Source organism: Hypanus sabinus, chromosome X1, assembly GCF_030144855.1.
Source record: "Hypanus sabinus isolate sHypSab1 chromosome X1, sHypSab1.hap1, whole genome shotgun sequence".
NCBI classification, from domain to species: domain Eukaryota; kingdom Metazoa; phylum Chordata; class Chondrichthyes; order Myliobatiformes; family Dasyatidae; genus Hypanus; species Hypanus sabinus.
Window position 1 is genome coordinate 5,384,739 of NC_082738.1, and position 23,355 is coordinate 5,408,093.

Genomic DNA, 23,355 nt, shown 5'->3' on the forward strand with positions numbered 1-23,355 from the left:
GCCATCAAGCTATTGCCCATAGGGTGGTCAGCAGTACAATTTCATCAGATGTCCCTCAGCAATTAATGTTTTGCTGGAGGACTATATGTGGGGGGGGAGGGTCTCTCGAGCATTCAGAGCTTAGCTAGAAGAGGAAACGAACATCACAGAGCTGTGATAATGGGTCAGGGCCGAGCTGCAGAACAAGTGGGCACACTCTAAAGCAGTGACCAGAAGGAAACAGCCCATTTAATCCAGGCCAGAAGGTGTTTAGCAGAGCTGAAGGTCACTGGTGCAGTTTATGCATTCATTCCCATGGTAAATGGAAAACTGTGACACTAGTATCTCTGATCAGCAGTTTGCCCTGGCTTACATACTTGTGTGTCGTGTAGATAGCAGGGACACAACATTCATGGTTGATCCTGACCAACAGAGGGCCTCAGCCAGATTGGGGACTGAAGACACACAGACACTTGCATCACCTCATACATCCAGACGTACATCATTCATTTACCATTCCCAATATGTCCAGGGATGTTCATAAAACAAATACAAGCAGTATAACACAGGGGAGGTCAAGGGACTAAACAGAACATCATGTGTGGACTGAACAATGTGTTACACTGGCGAGCTTTGTGGGTGAGTGGTGCATCGCAGAGGGGGGCTTGTGGACGATTCAATCACTTAGAGGGAACCTACATGGGTTAAAGAATAAAAAGCCACGCTGCTCTCTGGTAACCTTTAGATTTGCCTCCATGTACCCACCGAGAGAAGACACATCCCCAAGAAGCATGAAAACAACAAAGAGAAAAATTAATATTTACACTCCAGCTCACAGCTGCAGCTATTTAAATGCACAAATTACAGCCAGCAAACAGAACTACATTGCAGAAGCCAATATAATTTATTTTGTGAAGTAACTTCCCCAACGTTACGTCGCAAAATTCATTTACCCATGATTGGTTCTAACATCTTTGGCTGCACCTTCAGTCTGAGGTTGACTCATACTGATGCACATAACAAAGCCAATATCTACCCATGTGCAGGAGAACTTGCCTCCCACTGGGGCAATGTCATCCTCTTTCTAATATCATTTCAATAGCATCATCTTCTGAATGTTCAGGAGGCTCAACCACAAAGCTAAAAACAGGGGGGGGATTAGAACATTAGCTGCCAACAGCCGGCAAAGTGTCCATTGTGTGGTGTTGGAGGATTACCGAATGGTTGGTGGAACAGGATACCACATCACTTGGTTAATGCAAAGGCTTGAATTCTTTTGCATTTATTTTTGATTTAATTTGGGAGAGTTATCTTGGTTAATATCACTGTTCAGCAACTTTAAGTGTTGCAGTAATTTAAAATGAAATCATAAGCAAATAAGTCAGTTATTGGCCGAAAGGATAAACAGCCACTAAACACATAACAGAGGTGATAACGTTTGAATACAAAGCCAGTTAATCCTCGTTGTATTTCCATGCTTGGGTTAGGGTTAATATAGGGTTGCTGGAGTGGTATGGCTCGAAGGGCTGAAAGGGCCTACTCCTTGCTGTCTCTCTAAATAAAAATAAAATTAAATAAATTAAATAAACTATGGAATAAAGACTCATTTGGAGCAATTCATTCTGAATACAAAATGAATACAAAAGTAACATGGGCAAAAAAGAAACACTTACCCTCTGTGGATGGAGGGAAGGGTGTCATTATGCGTGAAACAACCTAAAATATTCCAGAACCTTCCAATGCAATCTCCATGCTGGGGTTTCGTATTTGACCCATTAGGTTAATTTTTCATTTAGATTCCCAAACCCCTGAAGATGAGCAGAGTTGACAGTGAATCTCGTCTGTCCAACATAACCAGAGTGTGTCTAGACTCTGGTACTGAATTGGTGATTCCTTCAGAGGTCACACTGGTGTGGCCCAAAGCAGATGGTGTTACCTACATCCAACATGTGACATAGCTGCCAGCCTTTGGCCACACAGCAGGAAACCTTAACCGATAAGAGAAAGGTCATCAACATCTACACTGGGCTGCTATCCTTACAATTCATGTGCTCACATGGGAGAAATAAGCACTGATTTGCTTGTTATGCAGCAAAGGTGAAAGACCTCACACCATTCCTTCACGATCTCATTCCATTCCCTCCGCCAACCTCACACGCTGTCCCACTATCCCTATTCCGTGATTAAGATTTCGGTCAGGGCATAATGAATGGTCCTACACTGCAGACGTGTAGAAAGCAGCCCAATGGTAGCAGTCTCACTTTCACGGTAAGTAGCACAGTATAAACCTTCCTGATAACAAAGACATTTTATTAAGCTGCAAATTAGCTCCTCAGTTTTAAACTTTACTTGAAACCAACTAATTCTTTGCATGAAAGATGTCAAACTGAGCAAGCAAGGAAACACAGTGATGCTCGTCAACTTAAACCCTCCTCACCTGACAGTAAGATGACGCCCACTGGCTCTGGAAGACCCATGCGTCGGTGAGTTGCCTCTACTGAGATCTTCTACAGATCTATCCAAGGGCTTACTTTTCTCGGAAGCAATTCCTCCATTATCCGTACTCTCCATGTCATGCCTGAAACACGTGAAAAACAGAAATATCTGGTTCATAAAAGCTGTGACCACCATTCTCAGTCCTGAATTTTACTTCTTCTGAACCAGGAGCTCTAGGTGGTCCAGAAAGTGAACTGGACAAACAGGTTGGGCCTGAGTAGACCAGGGCCCTGTAACAAGCAGAGCAAGAGGTAACAGAACAAATTCATTGCCCTTGTTTTGGAAATGCATTGAAGGATGATGTTACTCATAAAAATAACTGTCTTTAAGCACATCCAAATATCCCTGCTTCAGGAATTTTATTCCATTTTACAAATCTAGTAAAATTTGCAAATTTAGTAATATAGAAGCAATTGTAAAGAATTTCATTTTAATGTCACTCATTCACTACTTTTTTAAGCATAACTTAATTTTTAATGATTAGCGTTAGTAAAGAAGCCTGATGCAGATTACTGAATTTTGAAAGAGTTAGTATTTTGACTGCCCAGTCAGTGCCAAGCACCATTGCTGTTAAAATGAATGGCAGACGATACCTTTCCACATAACTCAAACTCCTCACAAAATTCCATGCAGTTTCTTTAAAAGATCTGAAAAACAAGACGGGATTTGGGTGTTGAAATGTGAGCATATGGTTCACCAAGCTGAGTACGTAGTTTGACTGGGCAAGGTTAAAAAAAATGCTTTTGACACAGAGACCAGGAATTAATATAGGTGCCCAGTCTCAGCCTGACTTTACCCCTCTTCCCCACCATCTCCATCAGCTCACATGCGAGGAAGTGTCCTCTATATATGAATCAGTATGGACTGCCTTGTTTATGGTGATAGCCAATCCACTGGGCAACTGTCCAGTTCTAATTCAATTTCCATAGATTATCTACGTACCTACAGTGGCAAAGCAGAGCCACAGGGATGCTATGCTGGCTGATCTCCAGCCAAGGAACTGAAGGCAAATCAATGCAAACCATCACCCAAGTATCTTTAATATTATGCGATTTAACGGTTATCAAGTCAGAAGATATCATTCTATGCTCTCTTTTCCAATTAAGGATGGTAGTTTATGCACATATCAACTCTTTTAATAATATCTCCAATGCACATTATTCTATAACAAAGGTTCCCACCCTTTTGTATGCCATGGACCAATGCCAAAGAGCAAGGGGTCCGTGGACCCCAGGTTGGGAACCCCTGGTCCAGAATAAATGTGTTAGCAGAGGTATATTCTGTAAGAGTGGAGAGATGGGTAAAATACCGTTCAGTGGGGACTGTTGCTGCATTGTGTATCTACCAATACAGGAGATTCCCTCTCTTGACATCACAGAAGATGAGCAATCAGGATGGCATATTGAATGCTATGTCTTTGTCGCAAGAGAGACTGACTACAGTCCTTTTCCAACCACGGAGGGCAGAGTACATCTATGATCTCCTCATGCAATAAGAGAGAACAGGTCCATCAGATTCACTTCTAGGATGAAGGAATCATTCTTTGAGAGAATAAAAGTGAATAGATTGTGCCAAATACATACTGAAAGTTAGAAGAATAAGAGGTGATCTCATAGAAACATATGGGAAGCTGGGGTGCTTGATAGCTTAACCTCTGAGAAGATATGTCCTTGGTCTCAGGATGAGGAGACTGAGATGTAGATGAATTTCTTCTCTTTGAGGGTCATGAATCTTTGAAGCTTTCTACCCAAGAAACCTCTGGAGGTATATTCACACCAAACTCAGGACTGAAATAATAAGGTTTTAGACCGTGGGGAATCAAAGTTATGGAGCACGGACAGGAACATGGAGTTTGGGGTCAAAGATTAGCTCTGTCAAGATATTAGTGCATGGTGGAGAGGGTCTGAAAGCTGAAAGGCCTACTATTTTGTGTACTGTAATGTGAAACCACTGCTGTTAATTATAAGGTGCATAAATTAGCCTAAACCAGAAGTGAAGTCTAAGTGGTTTATGCTTGCTTGCACAACCCAGTAATTGAATTAGTGTCTACTACTCACTGCTAGCTGGAATTATCAGACCCAGTTCATGCAGCGGCTACTTTTAAATTTGTTTTATGGTTTGTGGTGAATGTGTCGAGCTTGTTTATGTGTCACAATGCACTTCAAGAGCACTTGAAGTGCACAGCACAGAACAGAACTTCCATATTCTCATTTCTTTGTTTCTCATTACATTTTGGTAACAGATGAATTATTCAGCACATAACTAACTGCTAGCTTACGTATACAAGGCTCTCAACTTAATTGAATAAAATAATGTTTAATAGATGAACAATTACTGAGACGATGGCAAATTTCAGGCACTCTTTAAGTATGTAAATTAATGAATTAACTTTTCCAATATTAATGATAAATTGCAGTTATCCTCTTTGACAGCCCCATACACATACGGGTAGAAATTATAGCCAACAAAATAAATTTAATGGGCTCTGATCAAAATTAATTTCCTCATTATTCAAGAAGAGGTACTTACAAGTTTGCAAATTTGACATACATGCATGTTAACACTTTGCACAGTATCATCACTATTCAAGGAGATTTTGTTTCTACTTATATACAGCAAATTACTTGAAAGGGTTTAAAAATTTTAATATATAACATAAGAACATAAGGAATAGGAGTAGGAGTAGGCCATCCAGCCCATCGAGCCTGCCCTGCCATTCAATAAGATCATGGCTGATCTGTCCATAAACTCAGATCCATCTACCTGCCTTTTCTGCATAACTCTTAATTCCCTTACTATGTAAAAACCTATCTAACTGTTTCTTAAATATATTTAGTGAAGAAGCCTCAACTGTTTCTCTGGGCAGAGAATTTCCCTGATTCACCACTCTCTGGGCAAAAACAATTTCACCTCATTCCATCCTAAATCTTCTCACATGAATCTTGAGGCAATGTCCCCTAGTTCTAGTCTCACCTACCAATGGAAACATCTTTCCTACTTCTATCTTATCTAGCCCTTTCAAAATTTTGTATGTTTCTATAAGATTCTCTCTCATTCTTCTGAACTCCAGAGAGTATAGTCCCAGGCGACTCAATCTCTCCTCATAGGCTAACCCCTTCATTCCTGGAATCAACCTGGTGAACGTCCTCTGCACTGCCTCCATAGCCAGTATATCCTTCCTCAAGTATGGAGACCAGAACTGCACACAGTACTCCAGGTGTGGCCTCACCAGTACCCTGTATAGTTGTAGCATGACTTCCCTGCTCTTGAATTCAATCCCTCTAGCAATAAAGGAAAACATTCTATTTGCCTTCTTAATAACCTGTTGTACCTGCAAGCCAACTTTTTGCAATTCATGAACAAGCACTCCCAAGTCCTTCTGCACAACAGCATGCTGCAATCTTTCACCATTTAAATAATAATCTGCTCTTCTATTACGTATTCCTTCCAAAGTGGATGATCTTGCATTTACCAATGTTGTATTCTATCTGCCAGACCTTGGCCCACTTATTTAACCTATCTATATCCCTCCGCAGGCTCTCCACATCCTCTGTACAATTTGCTTTGCCACAGTTTAGTGTCATCAGCAAATTTCACTACGCTACACTCAGTCCCCTCTTCCAAATCATCAATGTAAATGGTAAACAGCTGCGGGCCCAGCACTGACCCTTGCGGCATCCTACTCACCACTGCCTGCCAATCAGAGAAACACCCATTTATACCAACTCTCTGCCTTCTATTGGCTAACCAATCCACTATCCATGCCAATACACTTCCTCCAACTCCATGCATCCGTATCTTATTTATGAGTCTCTTGTGTGGCACCTTATCGAACTGGAAATCCAAGTATATTTCATCCACCTGCTCCCCTCTATCCACTGCACTCATTATGTCCTCAAAGAACTCCAGTAAGTCTGTCAAACAGGACCTGCCCTTTCTGAATCCATGCTGTGTCTGTCTAATGGAACACTCCTTTCTAAATGTTCTGCTATTTCTTCCTTAATGACAGCTTCAAGCACTTTCCCGACTACAGATGTTAAGCTAACTGGCCTATAGTTGCCTGTCTTTTGCCTACATCCTTTTTTAAAAAAGTGGCATGACATTTGCTGTCATCCAATCTGCTGGGACCTGCCCAGAGTCTAGAGAGTTTTGATAAATGATTACCAATGTGTCTACTATAACCTCCGCCAATTCCTTCAGCACCCTGGGATGCATCCCATTAGGACCAGGGGACTTAACTACCTTCAGGCTCTCTAGTTTGCTCATCACTATCTCTTTAGTGACAGTGATTTTATCGAGGTCCTCACCTCCCATTTTGTCCATAACATCCTTCTTTGGTATATTAGACGTGTCCTTCACCACGAAGACCAACACAAAATAGTCATTCAATGCCTCAGCCATTTCCTTATCACCCAATATCTGACATAGAACGTTACAGCACAGTACAAACCCTTCCGTCCACAATATTACGCCAACTTTTTAACCTACTCTAAGATCAATCTAACCCTTCCCTCCTCCATAACCCTCTGCTTTTCTATCATCTAGGAGTTTCTTAAATGTCCCTAATGTGTCTGCGTCTACCACAACTCCTGGTAGTAAGTTCCATGCACCCACCGCTCTGTGTAAAAGTATTAACTCTGATATCCCCCTATACTTTCCTACAATCACCGTAAAATTGTGCCCTCTTATATTAACCACGTCTGCCTTATGAAAAAGTCTCTGGCTGTCCACTTGATCTATGCTTCTTATTATCTTTACACCTCTATCAAGTTACCTCTCATTCTCCTTCGCTCCAAAGACAGAAGCCTTAGCTCACTCAACTTATCATCATAAGATATGCTCTCTAATCCAGACAGCTCTATTATTTTTTTCAATGTTATGGTTACTGAGTGTGTCCTTCACCCAGACGGAGGACCACAGTTATTTCTGAATTATTGCATTTTATGTTGTGGCCCAACCCTGTGCACCAAATGCCATCTTCATATCAGCCATTCAGTCTTGCAAAGGATGATATAACTTTACTGTTTTCAGAGCGTTAGGGATGATCATATTTTACTAACACGGCACTGGATTGGGACCCTGGAAAGACAAGTCCCTTGCTTTGCTTCATCCATCATCTTTCCCAGTCCCTATGTGACCAAACTAATCATGCTCCTGACTTTCCAACGTTCTGAGGTTCTGAGGCTCCAACTTGCCAACAGTTTCAATGCTCTGAGTAGAATGATGGTTTCAACTCTAGATCAGCCCTGTCCCATTCAGTCCACACCCTCTAAAGAATGGAATCACCCAAACTCAGCCATTTACCTGATAGTTCACCCATGAGCTAACAGACCATTCTTCAGTCAACCCTCCCCCAGATTCCAGGCACTACATTTCTTCACTTATCCATCCCTCTCTACCAATCTCATCCTCCCAGAAGCAGATGTGCCTCTGAATAGCAATTTACCCCAGAGTCTTGTTAGCATCATTTACACAAAGGTTGTTGTGGAAGGAAAACAGCCAATATGGTCCTTGACCATTACAACAAACAACTGCCACGTATTTCTCATTACATTCATAACTTCAAGACAATTTTGTTCAAAGTACTTTCTTTTTTTAATCAAAGTATATGTAAATTATACAACCTTGAGATTTGTCTTCTTATAGGCAGACACAAAGCAAGAAATTCGAAAGAACCCAGTTTTAAAAAAGACCAACACCCAATATGCAGAGAAAGAAAAAAAAACACAAATTCTGCAAGGAATAAAAGCAAGCAACAGCATTCAAAACAAAATGTTTTGACACATATCTAAAAATCACTTTAAACCTTTGGAACAATGCAGCACTTTCATACACCCTTACATGGAAAAACTCATCTTTGAGGGAACTACCGCATTGGTATGTTTTGTAAGGGTGCCTCACGTACTTTCCAACTATGTCAAACTGCCAAAGGTGATCCCAGCTATGGCTGTTCTGTGCTGTGTTTGATAAGTTCGCTACTAATGTAGATATCAAATGCAGTCTCAGAATTGTTAGTTATTGAGTAGTGATTTCAGCTACACTCCCATTCTGTTAACTGGAAACATGCAGGGGCTAAGAAAAAGAACAAGGGCCAAATCTGCTCAGTGTTCATTGCCAATGAAGAAGTAAGTGATGTGCAAGTGTAGCAGCAGCATGGGATTAATGGGAGCTTGAAGAATATGAGAGCACAGCAAGAGGGGACAATGTCTCTTAAATCTCCATAATGGTGTCTACCAGAAGAATGTGGCATGTTAATATAACACAAAATGTTTCTCTTTTTGAGGCATTGATTAAGTGGATAGTCAGATGCTTCTTCCCAGGGCTGAAATGGCTAGCACAAGGGGGCATAGTTTTACGGTGCTTGGAAGTTGGTACAAGGGGGATGTCAGAGGCAAGTTTTTCCACACAGACTGATGGGTGTGTAGAATGCACTGCAGCGAAGGTGGTAGAGGTGGATACAATAGGGTCTTTTACGAGACTCTTAGATAGATACACGGAGCTTAGAAAAATAGAGGGCTATGCAGTAGGGGAATTCTAGGCAGTTTCTAGAGTAGGTTACATGTTCGGCACAACATTGTGAGCCAAAGGACCTGTAATATACTGTAAATTTCTATGTAAAGAGCAAGATCCCATCTGACCTGGGCTGACTCAGTGATCTCAGGTGATCAAGATGAGTCAGCTGACATGCAATGAAGAGAAAAAATGGCTAATCCCAGTGCTTCCAGTCACTCAGTGTCTCTTCTCACTAATTTCATGCCATTAGCCAAGATAGGGAACAGAACTGAGAATATACAGTAAATATAAACTAACCAATGGAATCTGGAGTGGTTCAGGAATGGAGTACAACCATAATAATGAAAAATCTAGCCATCACAGAATGCAATTCAAAAGCTTGGAGATATTAAAGAACCCAAGGAATGACAACAGGAATACTGAGTCACTATAATAAGAATACTACAGTCCTGAAAACTTCCAATGTACTTCCCCTTGGTAAAGACCATATCAATATCAGAGATGCCACGTGATAGAGAATTGAGGATCAGATTTATCTTCTTTCAGTTCTGAAGCTTCTACTAAAGTATGCAATTTGCTGTAAAGTCAACATTTAGATATTCCATTTGGAACAGAACTGCCCAAGATTTCGAGAGTCATCTAATTATTTCCTTGATGGATGATAATTACAGGGGATGTGCAGCTGACCTGGAACACTACCTGCCCAGGCTCTATTCATCGGAGTGCTTCTCCTCTGACAGAAGTTCAGTTGTTCCCTTCTAGCTATTATTGTGATTCTTTTGAAGGCCATTCCCTACACCCATTTCTACAGCATTGACTGCATGGTGGAGAATAAGTATGGCCAAAGAAGTTTAAATATGGAAGGTTGTGCATTCCCATGGAGGTGAGATCTGAGATAAGCATTACCAGCTGGAGAACTGGGGCTCCTTCCTTTATCTCGAGAGCATGGAGCTCATGGTTTCTGGTTCCTGAAGGAAGTTTTACACATTGAATAGGTTTTCCCTCCGCTATTGAGTTTTCACCAAATTTCTCTTATGATTCCTCCACATTCTCTGCACATCCAACATTGGAAGGAACAGGTATTTTCTATTAACCATGGGATGACTGAAGATGTTGTCTTCATACCCAGCCTCTCATCCAACTTTATTCCCACACCGACAGGTCCAGCTTTCTTTCTCACACTTATATCTGCCTGGACCAAACTGTTCACAATGTCATTCCTGCATTTGACTCGAAGCCAAGTGTCCTATCCTCTCCATGAAATGTTGCAACATTTACAAAATGACTACCGCATCCCAACTGACCAACACATGAAAGGAGGAGCCAGAGTAGGCCACCAGGCCCCTCAATATAATCGTGGCTGATCTATGTAATCTTTAACTCCTATTCTGCCACTTCCCCATAAACCTCAGTTTCAGACGTCCATTATCTGCAGATTTGTTTCTTTCTGACCAAATTTACAGGTGACGGCCATCTTGGAAAATGAACCATTACTCTGTGGAACTTTTCTTAGCAGATATTTATTCTAATGCAAACTATTTTCCCTACAGGCAGTCTAGCATTCAAAATGTGCCTGTCCACATAACATTTGTCTGTCTGCTAGATTTTGTACCAAGCACAAAACTGTGGCAGCAATACAAGGTGTGTGGAACTCCTGCACGGAAGACATGATAACCTATCAAATATTGAAAGACCTAGGCAGAGTGGATGTGGAGAGGATGTTTCCTATCATGGGTGAGTCTTGGACCTGAGGACACAGCCTCAGAATAGAGGAACGTCCATTTAGAACAGGGATGAGGAGGAATTTCTTTATCCAGAGGGTGGTGAATCTGTGGAATTCATAGCCACAGGCAGCTGTGGAGGCCAAGTGATCGGGTATATTTAAAGCAGAGGTTGATAGATTCTTGCTTAGTCAGCGAGTCAGAGGTTACAGGGAGAAGACAGGAGAATGGGGTTGAGAGGGATAATAAATCAGCCATGATGGAATGGCGGTGCAGATTCCGTAGACTGAATGGCCTAATTCTGTTCCCATGTCTCAAGGCCGTAAGGGCTATAACTCCTCTGTAATGGGCAGCAAGTCCAACATCTCAATAGTGCACTTCAATATGTGTCAAAGCTCTGGAGTAAATCTGGGTTCTGGCCAACAGGAGAGATTACAAATACACAGAAACTATGTGAATGCCTCGGCACAGATATCCCACAAAGGATCTGTGTGGGTCTGTGTTTATAGATCGGACTATTGTGTTTATGGACTGCGGACTTTTTCCAGACGTGCTTGTTATATTCTGTGTTTTTTATCGCCCGTTCCTTTTCCATTATGTTGTGCAGGGGAAGGGAGTTTGGGATTTGATGTTCTGTTAGTGTTCTGTTTGTTTTTTGTGAGCAGATGTTTGGGGGGGGGGTTGATTGTATGGGGGTGGTTTTGTGAGGTTGATGATTGGGATGCCCTACTTTTTTGTACAGGGGTGGGTTTGATGTTTCTTTCTGAACAACTTTCATGTTCTTTCTTTGTTTTGTGGTTATCTGGAGAAGACAAATTTCAGAATTGTATATGGACACATGCTTTGATAATAAATTAACATTTGACCTTTGAACCTTATAGCAGTTTAAACATAGAACAGTATAGCACAGTACAGGCCCTTCAGCACACAATGTGCAAACTTTTTAACCTACTCCAAGATGAAGTTAACTCTTCCCTCTGACATAACCCTCCACTGTTCTTTCATCCATGTGCCTATCTAAGAGTCTTTTTAATGTCACTAATGTATCAGTCTCCACCAGGCCTGGCAGCGCATTGCAGACACCAACCAATCTCTGTGTACCTATAGAGGAGGTAGCAGACCTTTGTCTACTCAGCTTAAAAGACGTCATCTGGTATGAGCCATTGCTGCCTTGCAAAAAGTGTCTGGCTGTCCGGCCTGTCTATGCCTTTCATCATCTTGTACACCTCTATCATGTCACCTCTCATCCTCCTTCGCTCCAAAGTGAAAAGCGCTAGCTTGATCAATCCTTCCTCATATGATTCGCTTATTCATAAGTGTCTCTGTTTGACTGCCAAATCTGTGCAAATGTACAGTATTCAGACCTGTGCTGGTAGTCAAATGATAGTGGGCCCAAAATTAGGCCAAGCACTTTACTCAATAAAGGGACTCCAGTTACTGACACCTGTTATGACACTATTATACATTGGCAAGTCTGTTTCCCTTCTTTAATGGGGAGACAGATGGCAGGGGAACTGCGTGGCCTCGATTGTAGCGAGGACGGGGCCTCAAGCCGTGGGCTTGCCTGTTGCACCAGTCCAGAAGAGGAAACACACAGAATCCATGCTGGGTTGGGGACTGTCCCCTCCTATCCAGTGTTCAATGGGTGGAATGACAAGGCTGAATTACATGCGTGGGTGTGTATGGTCATCTATGGATGACTGAGAACTACTTGTTCTTGCCAATAACACTGAAGCACCATCAACTTACAGGACATGTCACTCAGGGACTCAAGTCTATATTTTTTGTGTGACTCTATGTTTACTGCTCTCTTTTATGTGTTATATGTGCCTCTAGCTGTGTTTAACTGTTGACACCTTGGCCCCGGACGAACACTTTCTCGTTTGGCTGCATTCATGGCTATTCATGTATGGTTGAATGACAATTAAACTTGTAATTGAATTTGATGCCTGTTGCTTGGCCAGATACAATAAAGGATCTCCACCATCATGAAGCATCTCCCAGAGTAACACTAGGCCAAGGCACAAGGAGGTTGTGGGGCTTGTAGAAGCATGCTTTCTCCTGCTGAATATAAAAAAGTAATAACCTTCTTACTTCCCAGTGACAACCACTAATGAGGGTCCAACAACAAAACGAATGTTGAGCAGTGCCAATCTGGCACCACCCATTTACATGATGGGTCCTGAAATGGGAGTTAGGCCATTAAGTGTTGATTTTGGCAGCTACGCTGGATGCCTGAAAAATGGCCAGAGGTATTTTCAGGTGCTCTTTATTTATGGGGCATTGGACCAGACTTGAGCTTTGCCATACTTGTTATAAAACACAGAGAAGCAGGTCTGGCTTCTGCTCAGAGTGTTAGTATAACAGAATCTGTGTTAATTTGCTGTGTAAATATATTGTTTCTACATTGCAGAGAAAAGGTGTGTGTTGTCTTGGATGGTAAAGGCCCCCCTGCTATTTGAATACTGATAGGTATCAGCTAATCTTTTATATTTTGGGAGTGGTGCCAGATAAGATTAGAGGACGTGGAGCCTGATGTTGAGGTTACTGTCCTTAAATCTAAGCTCTGACATGAGCTACTAGATGAGGACAATGAATTTAAAAATATATATATTTTCTATCAAAACATACTTCAGTCTTTCATCTGAAGTCTTGGTTTATTATTGTCACAAGTACCAACATAGACTGGTGGAGTGGTGTCACAACAACAACATTGCACTCAACATCAGTAAGACCACGTCATTGATTGCGGACTTCAGGAAGGGGAAGTTGAGGGAACACACACCAGTCTTCATCATACAATCAACACACGTAAAATGTTGGAGGAACTCAGCAGGCCAGGCACTATCTACGGAAAAGAGTATAGTTGATGTTTCAGGCCGAGACCCTTCAGCAGGATGCTTCATCAATTGATCAGAACTGTACAGGATGAGCAGTTTAAAGTTCCTGGGTGTGAACATCTCTGTGCATCTATCCTGGGCCCAACATAGTGATGCAATTACAAAGAAGGCATGACAGTGGCTGTGGTTCATTAGGAGTTTGAGGAGAGTCAGTATGTCACCAAGGACACTCACTGATTTCTACAGGGGTACTATGGAGAGCATTCTAACTGGTTGCATTGCTGTCTGGTATAGAGGGGCCACTGCAAGTCAAGAGATTGGGGCTGAGAGCAAAATTGGATCAGCCATGATGAATTGCTGGAGCAGACTCCATGGGCCAAATGGCCTAACTCTGCTCCTATATCTTATAGTCTTACAAAGGCAGCATCCATCATAAGAACCCATGTCACCCAGGACATGCCCTATTCTCATTGCTACCAACAGGCAGGAGGTACAGGAGCCTGAAGACACACAGTCAATGTTTTAGGAACTGCTTCTGCTCCTAATTCTGATTCTGCTTCTGATTCAACTTCGTATTGCAGCGGACTCTCCAGGTCCAATCACAGATGTACTCGTTCATCTTGCATGTTTTTTTTAATGATTGCAGGTCACTGCTGGATAGTAAGAACAGCAAGTACAGCAGGACTATCCCATCAGTGAGTTATTCAATAGTGATGGAGCAGGACTTATTGCGTATCATCATTGAGTTGTCGCCTGGTCTTGTTGAGTACCATTGTGCCACGTGGCGCATGGTGTAATTGTCTTGGACATTTTTTATTGTGATTCCAAGATCCTGTTGGACATTGGTAATGTAGAATACTGCAAGTCTGGTTCACTGGTTTATTGGGGAGATAGATGGTGGGGCAGTTGCCCAGGGGTGGAGGCAGCTGGGAGAAAGCAGAGGCCTCGACAGGCACACTGGACTGCATACCTGGTTGGTGACTGGTCTCACCCATCGGTGCTGCCCTCCAGTGTTCACTTTGTGGAAGAACAAGCTGGACCAGGACAACTTACCATCAATCTATAGTCATACCACTCCAGGACTTGGGTTACATTATTTTTTAATTTGTGACTGTATGTTTTTCAGAAATCATAACCATTATGTATAGTGTCAGAACTGACAAAAATGGAGCTGGCTCAGCAGGAGTCAAACCAAACAGGGCTTGGCAACCTGCCACTCCGAGGCCTGTGTTTACAGGTACATCTCGGTCTTTGACACACCCAAGCCACGGAGGTTCAACTTGTAGCTTGTCACTCCGTCTTTTCTCAATGTGACTGCTGCTAGAGAGCCAAAGAGCACACCTAGCCAGCCTCCGTAAGGTATGCTGCATCGAAAACCAAGGACTGGCACAGTCACAACCTTAAAATACAGGACAAGAATTATTGAATTGATATGTATCTTTGCAACAGAAACTATTTTGTTAAAGATGGAAAGAGATGACTTGGTGCAACAAAGCAATGCAACCCTAATTTCTGCAGAGATCAACTCCAGGCAGCTGCCAGGATGCTAACATATAACAAGAGTCAACGTGCATTCCTGAGCTTGCTCCTCCGCTAAGTCAGACGAAAGAAGGTGCTGTGTCACACATCTGCTTTCCTGCCTTGTCCTCCGAGTCCCTTAATGTCCAAAATGGACTTCAACCTCAATGTTCAAAGGCCAAGCATCCACAACTCTCTGAATTGCACAGATCTACAAAAGTTGGTGCGTAGAAATATCTCTCTTTCTCCAATAAATGGCTGACACTTTATCCTGAGATTATGTGATGCAGAAAATAGACTGACAGCTTCTGCCAATCTCAGTCAGAGTCCTGTAACTTAGTGACATCAGCTCTCTTCCTTCCGAACTCCAGTAAGCATTGGCCAATCTCCCTCTGAATCTTCTCATGGCCTAAATTCAGTTATTTCCCTGATTACTCTGCCCTTCAAATGTTCAACTAATTGTCTCACCCCATTGTTCAATTCTGTCCCATTCCCAGTTGTAGAATTCAGTGACTCTTAAGGATAAAAACAACAATCCTAATTTTGCATTTTACTTCTTAACTTCCAAAGATTCAGACAGTTTGAAGTAGGGTGATACTGTGTCTGATATTTTATCCAGTGAGACAGAATGCTCATGTTTTACCTGTGTTTTGAAAACATTACAAATGTGCTGAGTTTTAGATTGTAGTCAGTATACAAAATAACGTCCTCAGTGTACTTACGTGACAGCACATTGTGCAAAGGACAAGTACTCCACCAACACATCCAGCCCTTTGTTCTCCTCATTTAAGAACTCCTGTACCCAACTATGAGAAAAGAAAAAGTTAACAGTTAATCAAATTTAATGCAACACCTTAATGCAAGGGCTCCCAACCTGGGGTTCAGCGACCCTTTGGTTAACGGTAAGGGTCTATGGCATAAAAAAGGTTGGGAACCCCTGCCTTAATAGAAAGATCCCCGAAACACCATGGGAAGAGCAAGAGTTGAGCAAATATTGACACATCCAGATTTGGAATCCTAAACTTTCAATGCTCCCATGGTGCAAGTATGCCAGACAGCCACACTCAGAAGACAGCTGAGATTAAGCTTCAGAAATCTAATACTTCCAGCACACAGCAGCATATTTGACTCTGACCACTGACCACACATTTACACTAAATCTATCTGAATACTATTTTATTCTACCTGCATTCTAATTAATTCCCCCAGGCCCATTTGATTCATACACCCTCAGGGCAAGTTGCAGTCAACTAAACTACCAATCAGCATGTCTTTGGAACGTAGGAGGAAACCATAGCACTTGAAGTCAAGGGAGAAGATACACATGGTGGACTGGCCCAGAAAGTTAAGGCATACGACATCCAAGACGAGCTTAGTGATGTTTCTGGAAGGTTGTTCTGATTGGAAGCCTATGACCAATGGTGTAGGGCAGAGGCCGGTGCTGAGATCTCTGCTGTTTGTGATATACACTAACAACACAGATGTAACTGTAGGAGGAATGGTTTGCAATAACACAACAGATGGTGGTGCTGTATAGTGAGGATGGTTGCCCAAAGCTAGGCTAGAGCAGGATACAGATCAGGTAGAGTGTGTTGCCAGATGGGACCTCACCTTGACAAGGGCAAGGTGAGGCACGTTGGGAACTCAAACAGTGGTAGGCTACATCTGCAGGCAGAATACAGGGTTACTGGCAGGATTCTTAGCAGTGTAGAAGAACAGAAAGACCTTTGGGTCCATGCACATAGATCCCCTCACAGTTGTCTCGCAAGTCTTTTCTCTCTGGAGTGAAGGAGGATGAGAGGTGACTTGATGGAGATGTAGAAGAAGATTAGCGGCATGGATTGGGTGGATAGCCAGAGGCTATTTTCCCCAGGGTCTATGAGGCTGTGAGGCAGCAGGGTAAATTGCTGCACCACCACACTGCCATCCGCACAGCCCATGGAGCTAAGCCATTCTTAAAATGCAAGCTCTGACAGTGAATATCAGCAGAAATATGGACTGTGGAATCAATCATAGCTTGTCACCAGCCCATATCCTCCCGCACATGCAGCTGGGGTAGAACTAGATGCCGGCTGCCTCATTGTTTAGGGATCCTCCCTACACACTTGACCTAATTGAGGAAGAAAGTGTGATATCCTAGCTACAAGAAACGGTTGATAATGTATCATAAACCTGAAATGTTAATTTGTCTCTCCCTTCAAAGATGCTGCCTGACCTGCCCATTGCTTCCTTTGTTATAATGAGGAATGGCCATTGCAAACTGGCTGTTTGCAGAGAATGGCTAGTTTCTATCCCAGTTCCTTCACACATGCTCCCCACCTCCCAGATATAGCCAAAGCCAACAATGAAAGATTGCATTTAATGTTGACTGGGCCAAAAGTTGTGATGACAACCAGCTATGATGGAGGTGTATAAAGGCGCTCAATGGCTTTCCATCTTGTCTGCTGGTACCTAGTTTAATCTTTTGTGAATCACAAGTACAGACAAACACATGCCAGAGCATAGTACAGCTCTGCTTTAAAAATGTCTGGGAGCATTACTCACCCAATGTGATTAGTTCTCAATGAAATCTCAAGCTCTCGTAGGACCTGGGTTGACTCCTGCACTCGTCTCTTGAACTACAGCAGAGGACATGAGAGAGAAAATGAGAAACAACTTTAGAGTAGAAAGTCACCCTACCATCATACAGGGACCAAAACATTCCAAACGCCTTGTTGCATTAATGTCTTTGAATCGTAATTTGCGCAATACCCTCTCTACACTGATTCGAAGAGGCAGACACAGAATGAAAGGGAATACTGGTCTCCTTGCAAGATTATGCTCTTATGTTACACACTTCATCTTTCAGTTGCCACACCCCTTCAGGTGAGTGAGGTGCATAAACAGTTTCAGTGGAAAGACTGTACTGCTGGAACATTGATCAAGTTCCACACTTGGATAGAGTAACAGGAGGTCCCAGTCCATGGGTCAAGGAGAAACCTGTGACTTGAGACTGTCAGATCTCTGCTGCAGTTCTGCTCTGGGAGTATGTTAGTCATGCTTTAGGATTTGAAGACCTCACATGGACAAGGCAGATTCCTTTAGCTATCTCATATCCAGATTTAAGTCTGAAGGACAAGGAGATGGTTTAGGCACTCTGAAAACCTCTGTGCAACTTCTGAGGTTGCAAGAACTCTGGCCAGTCGTACACATGCTTTCAGAAAAACTACTGTATGGACAAATTCCCACCAAGACTTACGACTTCAGGCATCATCTGCACCAATTGGTTGAAACGTTTGCTTAAGTAAAATCATCCTAGATCTCTGGGATCTTACCTTTCTGACTCCACCCTGGTCCAGGAAACTCCTTAGTTTCTGGATGTAAGCATGAGGAGGATTCTTTGCCTGGAAGCGTTCCTGTAAAAAAATGAAACAATCAGCAAAACGTTCAGCTCGAGGACCCTGTCGCTTTGCCATTGGGCAATCAGGATGAATTTCAATTAAAGTGCTGGTTCAAATGAAAACAATGTAGATTTCATATGTGCTCTATACTAAAGTAAGAACCTATATCTGCTGCCATGCCAACGAACTCAGATCCGACCTCTGCCTTCAGGCAAGGTCTCAATTACACTGCCTAATTCCCTTCCTCTTTATCCACAACTGAAATGGTGAAAGACTATCAGATGCCTTCACCAACTTTAATTAACCTCAATCAATTGCTCATAATTAGTTCTTGTAACATTTGCAAAGAAGCAAGCTGTTACTGAGGCTTGAATTACTTATTCAGGGAATTGTGATCTTACCATTACCATGCCTCCCAGCTGGAATCAGATAACCTTCTCTCAGATACTGTGAACACAAGTGGGAAATCACCCTTTCCTGCTGTCATGGTTCATAGACACCCATTCTGTTAGGTGTTCCTGCAACGGCTGGGAAGCACAACTCTAGCTTAGGGACAGCGCCAGACACCTTCCATCACTTAAAAAGATGGCTCCCGTGGAATGGTAACAAATCGCTTCATGAAAATATCAATATGGTTGAGAGTCGCCATGCAATCCATTCCAGCAGTTTCCTGACATAGAAGCCACCACCAGCTTTGTGATTAGATGCAATGACTTCAGCCTTCTCCTGAATAGGCTTCAGGCCTCGTTGCAGAAAGAAAATCCAGTTGACATCAAGGCTTTATTCTGAAACTTAATGTTTAAATAGGTTTCTGGTCAACAACACATAGTGGGGAAACTTGTTTAGCTTGCTTATTGTGGGAAATGAAAATACTCTGAGGACCAGAGATTGCAAATTTGCGACTAAGAATGAACAGATCTGGTGAAGTAGACCAAAGCAACCTTGGTACTTTGCCATTACGTCGGCGGGAAGAGCTTGCAAATTCTGAACATGATACAAAGTGAGCAGGCCAGGGTGTGGAAAAATGGGACTGATACTTGTCAATTTGATACACAAAGGGAGTCAATCAGCAGTGTGCAGTAGAGAGTAGTGTCTATTATTTCACTCCACATTCTGCTAATCCGTGATCCCACTCCAACTGTAAAGTGAGAAAACCAAGAAATGTAGGCTAACTTCTTTCATACCAAGGTAAATGGATACATACTTCATAAACATGGCATGCATCTTGGTCGGACATTGCCTGGGAAGACCACATTGTCTCAGGTTCACAATTCACCCTACAACCCACAACTGTAGCCTCCCATAACAGTAGCCCAAGTTCCTAGTACTACTCCAGAGAATGGTGATGTCATGTGCAGCCCTGGTATGGAAATAGTTGACACAAGAAGTATCCAATCAAATCTCTGGAGTGATGTAAATGACCTGGAAGTGGTTATTCTTGAGGGTGGGAGGTAGTTAGGTAAAGAAATCAATATTTCAATTGTACAAAAATTGTGCTGTCCATTCATGGAAAGGAATTTTGTGTAAGTCATGTCATAGCTTGTGTTGCACTGGGTTTAGTCACAAGTGCAGAGGAGATACACCAGGATGTTACTGATTGGAAAACTTCACTATTGAGGAAAGACTGGATAAAAGGGGTTTGTTTTCTCTGCAGTGAAAGAGGCACAGGATTGACCAGACAGAGGCATAAAACTTTACAGAAGACATAAATGACAGTAGTTAGTAAGAATCTTTTTTCCACAAATGTATCAAGTACAAGAGGGCAGAGGTTTAAGGTGAGTGAAAGGAGTTTTAAACATGGGAAAATTTGTCCTTTACATAGAGAGTGATTAATATCTGGAACTTGCAGCCAGTAGAAGATGCAATCACAACATTTAAGACATATTTGGATAGATAATTAAATAGGCAAGGTATTGCAGGACATGAACCCAATATGGGCAAAAAGGGTTAGTGTCGATGGCAAAACAGTCAGCATTGACTTGTTAGATCTAGGGGCCCACTTACACTCAGTGGCCATTTTACTAGGTATACCTGCTCATTGGTGAAAATATCTAAACAGTCAATAGTGTGGCAGCAAGTCAATGCATAAAGGTGTGCAGACATGGTTAGGAGGTTCAGTTGTTGCTCAGACCAAACATCAGAATGGGCAAGAATGTGAGCTAAGTGACTTTGGCTGTGGAATGATTGGTGGTGGCAGATGGGGCAGTTTTGAGTATCTCAGAAACTGATCTGCTGAGATTTTCACGTACAACAGTCTATAGTTTACAGAAAATGGTACAAAAAACAACAAACGTCCAGTGAGTGGCAGCTGTGTGGGCAATAGTGCTCACAAAGGTCCGATCTCACATGCCACAGAATCCCAGTGTTAGGAGCCTGCCACAGAGCAGGGCTCTAACTTGTCTCTTCCAGCATTGGAGAGTTTTTAATCCTGTATTTATTTAAACACCATGAACAGCAGTTTTAGAGGTGGTGGGAACTAACAGACAGAGAACAGGGATCAAGAGACTGGTCAAGGTAACAAATGTGGTCATTGAGATCTCCACTGGTTCATTCCATTTTAGTCAAAGTTCAAAGTAAATTTATTATCTAAATACATATATGCACTCTGAGATTCATTTTCTTGCGGGCATACTCAACAAATCCTTAGAATAATAACCATAATAGAATCAATGAAAGACAACACCAACTTGGGCGTTCAACCAGTATGCAAAAGACAACAAACTGTGCAAGCACAAATAGAAAGAAATAATAATAATAATTAAATAAGGAATAAATATTGAGAACCTGAGATGAACAGTTCAATGATACAACAAGCGAAGTTGACTGAAGTTATCCCCTTTGGTTCAAGCGCCTGATGGTTGATGGGTAACAATTGCCCTTGAATCTGGTGGTATGATTTCTGAGGCTCCTGTACCACCTTCTGGATGGCAACAGCAGGAAGAGAGCATTACTTGGGTGTTGGGGATTCCTGATGATGGATGTTCTTTTCCAATGACACGGTTTCTTGCAGATGTGTTCAAATGGTGGGGAGGGCTTTACCAGTGATTGACTGGGCCATATCTCATACATTTTGTAGGTTTCTTGTTTCTTGTGTTTCCATACCAGACCATGATGCAAGACAGTATTATCTCCACTACATGGTTGGTTCCTGATATGTGCTGAGCTGTGTCCACAACACTCTGCAGTTTCTTGTGAGAACGTGTGGTTGCCACACCAAGCCATTATGCATTCAGGTAGAATGCTTTCTGTGGCACATCAATAAAAATTGATAAGAATCGATGGGGATATGCCAAATTTCTTTAGCTTCCTGATAAAGTAGTCACGTTGGCCATGACATCTATCTCAATGGATGGGAACAAGCCAATGTTGATGCTCACTCCTAGGAACTTGAGTCTCTCAACCTCAACACGGCTGATGTAGACAGGAGAATGTACACCACCGTCCTTTCTAAAGTCTATAACCAGCCCTTTTGTTTTGCTGATATTGAGGGAACTATTGTTGTCATGACACCATGTCACTGAGCTCTTTATCACCATCCTGTACTCTGACTCATTGTTATTTGAGATATGGCCCATTGCAGTGGTATCAACTGTAAACTTGTAAATAGAGTTGGAGCAGTATCTGGCAATGCAGTCATGAGTAAACAGGGATTAGAGTAGGGGGCTGAGGATGCAACCTTCAGGAGCACCAGTGTTTAGAATAATTGTGCAGGAGGTGTTGCTGCCTATCCTTACTGATTGTGGTCCGTTGGCCAGGAAATCAAGGATCCAGTTGCAGGGGGAGGTGCTGACTCATAGGGTTCAGAGACTGGTGATGAGTTTGCCAAGAACTACAGTATTAAGGGCAGAAATGTAGTCAATCAATAATAGTTTAACATTGGTGTCTTTACGATCTGGATGCTCCAGAGAAGAGTGTAGGACCAGGGAGATGGTATCCACCATAGACCTGTTTCTGTCGTGGGTGAATTTCATTGGTTCAAGGCTGTCTGGAAGGCTGGAGTTCACGTGTGCCATGAACAGCCTCTTGAACGACTTCATGGTGGTGGACATTAGAGCCACCCAGCATTAGTTAAGGCATGTTATCTTGTTTTTATTAGGTTCTGGGATGACCCTGGTCTTCTTAAAACAGGTGGGAACCACAAACAAAAGCAGGGGGAGGATAGAAATGTCTTCAAATAACCCCACCAGTGATCTGTGCAGAATACAGCCCAGAAGACCATCCAGGCCAGGTGCTCTCTGCAGGTTCACTCTCCAGAAGATTGACTTTACACCCACAGTGGAGATTTTGGGAGGCTGCTGTTGGTTGGTGGGTTGGGGGAGGGGGGTGTGGGTTGTGATATACAGACTCCTTTCTTTTTAAAACTGGAATAGAACATGTACAAAGTTCATTAGGAAGAGGATGTGTTGCTGTCAATGATGCTGCCTAACTTTCATTTGTAACCTGTTTTAGCATGCAGGCCCTACCACAACTGATGGAAATACAGTAAATGCTGCCTATCCTTACTCGTTGTGGTTTGTTGGCCAGGATCCAATTGCAGAGGGAGGTATTAATTCCCAGGGTCTGGAGTTTGGTGAATAGTTTGCTTGGAATAATGCAATTAAAGGCAGAACTATAGACAATCAACAATTGTTTGATGTAGGTGGCTTTATTGTCTGGAAGCTTCAGAGATGTGTGTAGGGCCAGAGACCTTAGACCTGTTCCGATGGTAGGCAAATTGCAGTGGGTTAAGGTGGAATGGAAAGCTGGAGTTGATGCATGCCAGTATATTTTACATCAGATGCTTAATTCAATGACTCTACAGTAGGCAGAAGGAAAGCTTTTCCTGTAACTGAAGTATGATCTAGAGAAAAGATTTTACATGGCTTCTTAAAAATTCTGCTGATTGGAACAAAAACAAAGAATACAAGG

The 23,355-nt window shown here is 42.4% G+C and overlaps 1 protein-coding gene across 1 annotated transcript in view; it reads right to left on the reverse strand.

The window, feature by feature from the left end:
* The window catches only part of fmnl1a (formin-like 1a), a 223,862-nt gene that overhangs the window by 82,659 nt on the left and 117,848 nt on the right, over window positions 1-23,355 (reverse strand). The window contains exons 3-7 of the mRNA XM_059955710.1: window positions 18,382-18,462; window positions 17,612-17,685; window positions 15,790-15,873; window positions 3,069-3,122; window positions 2,417-2,557 (exon numbers count right to left, since the gene is read on the reverse strand). Coding sequence (XP_059811693.1) covers window positions 2,417-2,557; window positions 3,069-3,122; window positions 15,790-15,873; window positions 17,612-17,685; window positions 18,382-18,462 — 434 coding nt within the window. The remainder of the gene's footprint in view (window positions 1-2,416; window positions 2,558-3,068; window positions 3,123-15,789; window positions 15,874-17,611; window positions 17,686-18,381; window positions 18,463-23,355) is intronic.